The following is a 6101-nucleotide window of genomic DNA, read 5'->3' on the forward strand; positions in this document are numbered from 1 at the left end:
AAAATTCCAAAAAATGTAAAATTTGGTCTCCAAGCACATCTTAATATATAGATTGCATCTAACGGTTCGGATTGACTATTCGGACTTTGAAAACAGAGAAAAAGGATATGGTGCACAAAAATTTGGGTGCACAAAAATTTGGGTGCATTTGAACCCTCCTCATGTATATAGAGAGAGAGAGAGAGAGAGAGAGAGAGAGAGAGGTTGGCTAAGATCAAAGTGGTAGTTCCTAAGCTTTGGTGCTACCAATTCATTTTTCAATTTTCAAAGTTCAAAATGTCAATCCGAACCGTTCAAGTTGTTCTCCATATTAAATTGTGCTTGGAGACCAAATTTTACATTTTTCTGAATTTGTTTACTATTTATTAAGCCACTTTGAAAATTCAGCTGTTTTCAAAGTGGCTTAATAAATAGTAAACAAATTCAGAAAAATATAAAATTTGGTCTCCAAGCACAATTTAATATGGAGAACAACTTGAACGGTTCGGATCGACGTTTTGAACTTTAAAAATTAAAAAACGAATTGGTAGTACCAAAGCTCAGGAACTACCACTTTGATTTTAGCCAACCTCTCTATATATATATATATGGGTTGCACAACCTTAATTATCCGCTAACATGAAGTTCCATGATTTAAGGTTCTGATATGTCGTAGAAAAACAAAAAAAGTTTCAGAAAAGAGAACCTCGCCAGATTTGTGATTTGTTTTTTAGTATTACGAGGTTGATTGATTGCATGGCGTCCTATACAAGAGCCGTTAGCTTCAGGCAAAACCTTCTCTTTTCTTCTTCTAAGCCATCCCCCTCTTATTTTTTTTTATTTTTTATTTTAAACCTAAGCAACGAGAGCAAACCGTTAAAACAAGATTTCAAAAAAGGACTAGTAAACTCTTACACATTAAAATAATTTGAAGACTATCGTAATTTATAGAGAGTTTGTAGATTTTCAATTTTTATAAATGAGTAGCATTAAATGTTCTATCGTTTTCATGTACTGTCTTGTATTCTTATTTTTGTTTTAAAAATTCGAATAGTTGATCTGAACCACTCAACATGATCTTTATATTAAAATGTATTTGAAGACTAAATTTTATATCTTTTTGAAATTTTTTAACTACTTTTTTAAAAAGGTACAAAACATTGTTTTTTAGATGGTAAAAAACTAGTAAAAAATATAAAAAATTAGACTTTAACCTTACTCTCTTTGTAAAATAATTATGGAACCGTAATAAATCAAATTAGACTTTTCTGTTTTGTCAAGTTCAAACTTCAAACAACTTGTTTTGCTTTTTCTTTGCAAAACTTCAAACAAACTAAACTGGTTAAAGAAATTGCAAGGACCATTGTCATATATCTCCATTTGCAATGAAGTACCGAACAGGTCCATTGCTAACCAAATAGAATATGTACAGTAGTACTCAGGAGACATGCAGTACCATACATAATATATGAGAAATTTCATGTATACCCTTCAAAAACTTTGAAATTACGTATATTTCCCTCTAAAATTCATAATATCACATGTACCCTTCTAAATTTCAGAAACATACAAATTTGTCCAATTTATTGTCTTTTCTAATATATTAAATTTAAATTTATAAATTTCTCATTTTACCTGTAGTTTATGCAATTTATAAAGTTTTAAATTGTTTAATATTATAATTGGTCGGTTTCTGAGATCAAATGATTTATTTCTCTTCTTATGACACATGCACAATGAAATTTTATGGAAGAAATACGTAATTTCAAAGTTTGTGAAGAGGATACATGAATTTGCCCCTATAATATAAATATAATCCTGAAAAATGAACTACATGCATGTTGCTCAAAAATCAATCCTGCTTCACAGAAACAATTAATACAAGATTGGAGACGATGTGAACTAGAAGAAATGTTTTATATTGAGAAGGAGAGACCACTTCTCACACATTCCCAAATGAAATGAAATCATATTGAATTAAACGAGCAAGATGGCTAGAACCCTAAATCTAGTTGTGTCTCTTCTCCTCTTCCTTTTGACAGCAAAAGTCTCTTTTGCTGATCCATCATCTCCTATACCTCCTTCTGTGGCTTGCCGCTCGACTCCCGACCCGCAATTTTGCAAATCAGTCCTTCCAACAATGCAAAATACCTCAAATTCTCTCTACTACTACAGCCGTTTCACCCTCTTGAAATCCCTTTCCAATGCTAAAAAATGGTACACAAAATTACAAGATTACCTAAATGATCATAATAACAATGCAAGTCTTTCACCGGCCGCAACGTCAGCTATAAAAGATTGTCTTATGCTGTCAGGACTCAACATAGAGTACCTTAACTCCACAATCAAAACCCTTAACGGTACGAATTCAAATACCCTATTAGACCCAAATGTAGATACTTTACAAACCCTACTTTCTGCGTTGCTTACGAATCAACAAACATGCGCCGATGGCCTTGTATCAAATGACATTACTATCCCTTCCATCGCCAACTGTTCTAAGCTCTATACCGTCTCTCTGGCATTATACACCAATGCTTGGAATCCTAACGGCACGAGACACCACTTCCGCAACGGGTTCACCACTCGAAAGGTTTTAAAGAACCCAAATGTGAAGTCAATAAGGCCCGGTGGTCGTCGGCTCCTACAAGCAGTCTTGGTGATTGATGTAGTAGTGGTTAACAAGAACAGGGGATCGAAATATAATACAATAGGTGCCGCAGTAGCGGCTGCACCTAAGTATTTAGACGGGACAAAGGGGTACTTTTTAATTTATGTGATGCCCGGTGTCTACAACGAGTATATCTCCATCGCTCCGAGTCAGAGTTATATAATGATTGTAGGAAATGGGATTGGCAGGACGGTGATCACTGGAAACCGAAATGCGGGTCCCATCTGGAGTACTTTTAGCTCGGCTACTTTTGGTACGTTAATTCATACTTATATTATATTAAAAATATTTCTTCAATAAAGTAAAGATTGTTCGTCTTCGATTTTTTTTAACTGAATTAATTACATTTTTTAAGCTGTTGGTGGCCGAGGATTTGTTGGGATCGACCTCACAATTCAGAACACGGCTGGGGCAATCAACGGGCAAGCGGTTGCCTTGAGGAACACTGCCGACTTCTCTTCCTTCTATGACTGCAGCATCGAGGGGTACCAAGACACCTTATACGCTCACTCCATGCGACAATTTTACCGTGACTGTGACATCTACGGAACAGTCGATTTCATATTCGGAAATGCAGCTGCAGTGTTCCAGAATTGTAACATTTATGCACGTGTGCCGTTGCCAGGCCAGAGTATCACTGTTACAGCACAGTCTAGATCTGATCCCAACCAAAACACCGGGTTCAGTCTCCAAGGGTGTCAATTCAAGGCCACACCCGACTTGGCAGCTATTGGAAATCTTGTACCGACATTTCTTGGTCGACCATGGAGGCCGTACTCTAGAGTGGTGGTTATGCAATCGTTCTTGGATAGTTTGATTAGTCCCGCGGGATGGTCGATTTGGTCCGGAAGTTACAGTTTGAGCACGTTGTATTATGCCGAGTTCGGCAATTGGGGGCCGGGTTCATGGTCGGATAAGAGGGTGACTTGGCCTGGATATCATCTGATTGGTAGCAATGAAGCTAGTAATTTTACAGTTAGTGTATTTATTACTGGAGATAATTGGTTGGGGCAAACGGGAGTTCCATATAATAGTGGTTTCCTTTAGTAGAGCTGGAATAAGATCACTAAAGTGAAATAATTTAATGGATATAAGTTGTATTTATGAAACATTTGTTTTGCTTGTTATTATTTTGTTATTTTCTTACACAATTATTTGTTTCCATTTTTTGTAAAATATGTCCACTAATGAATAGTTAATACCATGTAGGTTTCCACTTGTAACAAGTTTACACAACAAAATCGGCATGAAGAATTGAAGGTTTTCTTGAACAAAACTAAAAGTACATGAATATAAATAAGAGCATAATTATTTTTTGAAATTTTTTTGTAGTGTGTATTTATATCTGTAAGGCATAAAACCCTAACAATGAACTTTTTAAATTACCAGTATATAAATTAAACTGCCATCTCTCTTATACATGACAAATCAAGTACTTGACTGTGCATCCATAAATTCCTGCAAAAAAAATTATCATCCCAACAAAAGAAACCACCACCACCAATCGGCTCATCGAACGATCGATCAATCGGCCAACTGATCTAGTGTTTTTTCGCAGCAAGAGATCTGAGAATGGAGGCCGAGATACTGCAGAGACGGCCCACATTGCCATTCTGCTTGGTAAGCATGTTCTTGTACTCCGGCACGGGCTTGCAACCGACCTGGCACAGTCTGACATCACCTTGGGCCACGCTGACCCACTGAGCAGCCTCCCTGTATTTCTTCGCATCAAGTGCTGCAGTGGCATCGTCTAGTTGTTCCATGGCATCCTCATACTGCCGCAAGCACTCCTCGAGACACTGCTGGAGATCTGACATGTCCTCGGCTTTGTCGTGGAGTTCCACTATATCGTTCGCCAACTTTGAGGCGTTCTTGTGCACGATCTGCAGCGCAATTCTTGCGAGGCCATAGGCATTGGCGTTTCTGCTCTCACGCTATTCATCCGAAAAGAAAAGAAACCGGAAAATCAAGATGCCAAAAGTTAAAAATATGTATGTTTTGAGTTCAAAAATTCAATTCAATATTTCAATTCCTCCATATTGGACTGAATACAAACAATTAATGTAGCATGTATATATGTTTCTCATGTATAGAGAGATCAAAGAAGAGCATTAATGGATATCCGAATATTTGTGTTTATTTTTTTCCCTTAAATATGTAGGTATCATAGTAAGTAGCATATTATGGTTAACTCAAATAAATGAGAGAGAAAATATTACATTAATATTCAATGTTGAATAAAAATTATACTTATTTATACTTATACTTGGATCTGAATATCATAAAAATTACCATATATGATCTCAAATTACTTAATTTATTTTCTAATTAAAAGATGCTTTCAGTTATCGAAAACCATAATACTCTTTGTCATTCTATTAATATAAATTCATATACTTTACATTACTAATTAAGGAGAAAATTTAATTTATTATAATTATATAGTTTTATTTATTTATTTTTAAAAAATATATATATGTTAATTATTAGACCTTATATTATTAGAACTAATCACAAACTATTAATATCTATTAATAACAAAATTAGTAATGAAAACAAGTCTTTCAAAAACAAAATAAAATTTCTCACTACTTCCACGGTACAAAAGGAACATTCATTTCAGCAATATTCTCATGATTGTTCCCGTGCATATTCATGGACATGAGTTACCATATGCGAAAAATCTCATTCCGCATATATAATTCCGTGACAACTGAACATGCCATTATTATAGGTTCTAAGTCCATTTATTTGACAAACTACATCTTGTGAGGTTGAATTGCTTTAAGTGCAAAACCATGCATGACATAAACCTTTACCTTGGATGCCAAGACTTGGAAGCACATATTACGATGCACATGCGCGAACTTGCACGTCTCCTTGATGAGCCCTGCTCCGGCCAAGGCGGTAGTAAAGAGAATAGAGAGGCCTAGAGAGAGAACGAGAATGGTACGGAGGGAGAAGGCCATCTTTCTTGTCTGGAGAGAGAGACAGCAAGTTTTGAGGCCTTGGAGTAGGCTAGGGTTTGATGACAACAGTATGAAATTTGTTTTATAGATGTTTGGTTTGCTATTTTTAGCATGCAAAGTTTGACAAAACTGAGTTGCATGCATATGGTGGTCAACAAAAAGTTCCAATTCTGTGGGGAGAATTGAGGAGTGGACTGTTTGTTTTTTATTTGCCCAATTTAGAGCGTGCATGGTGGTCAACATGTGGTCAACAAAAGGTGCATTTTTCTGGTTGTTGGATTCAGTTATAAGATGTTTGTGAAGATGTAAATATGTATTGTGTTATTAGGTGAACAAATTAGAATGGGATCATAGGACGTTAGTGGACATGTGACTGATCATATTTGTTAACTATCTTTTTTTTTATAATTTAAGTTAGTTTATTCAAAATTCATTATTAGATCAATATTTTACTGTTCTGATCATGCATGACTCATGTGGTC

At 35.5% G+C, this 6101-nt stretch overlaps 1 protein-coding gene and 1 pseudogene across 1 annotated transcript; one reads left to right on the forward strand and one right to left on the reverse strand.

The window, feature by feature from the left end:
• The first annotated feature begins 1964 nt into the window (after positions 1 to 1964).
• On the forward strand, positions 1965 to 3697 carry LOC144553724 (pectinesterase pseudogene; annotated as a pseudogene).
• A 261-nt stretch (positions 3698 to 3958) lies between these two features.
• On the reverse strand, positions 3959 to 5686 carry LOC144554521 (putative invertase inhibitor). The gene is made up of 2 exons (XM_078302838.1): positions 5470 to 5686; positions 3959 to 4584 (listed from the first exon to the last, which is right to left on the reverse strand). Exons 1-2 carry the CDS (start codon positions 5617 to 5619, stop codon positions 4192 to 4194), a joined length of 543 nt encoding a protein of 180 aa, XP_078158964.1. The 5' UTR covers positions 5620 to 5686; the 3' UTR covers positions 3959 to 4191.
• Between the last annotated feature and the right edge of the window lie 415 nt (positions 5687 to 6101).

This window comes from Carex rostrata, chromosome 5, assembly GCF_964058835.1.
Source record: "Carex rostrata chromosome 5, lpCarRost1.2, whole genome shotgun sequence".
Lineage (NCBI taxonomy): Eukaryota > Viridiplantae > Streptophyta > Magnoliopsida > Poales > Cyperaceae > Carex > Carex rostrata.

Excerpts from the sequence above, each read along its gene's own strand:
- LOC144554521 (XM_078302838.1), bottom strand. The coding sequence starts at position 5,619 with ATGGCCTTCTCCCTCCGTACCATTCTCGTTCTCTCTCTAGGCCTCTCT. Across the intron at positions 4,585-5,469 it reads TCCAAGTCTTGGCATCCAAG|CGTGAGAGCAGAAACGCCAA; the intron begins GTAAAGGTTTAT and ends TCGGATGAATAG.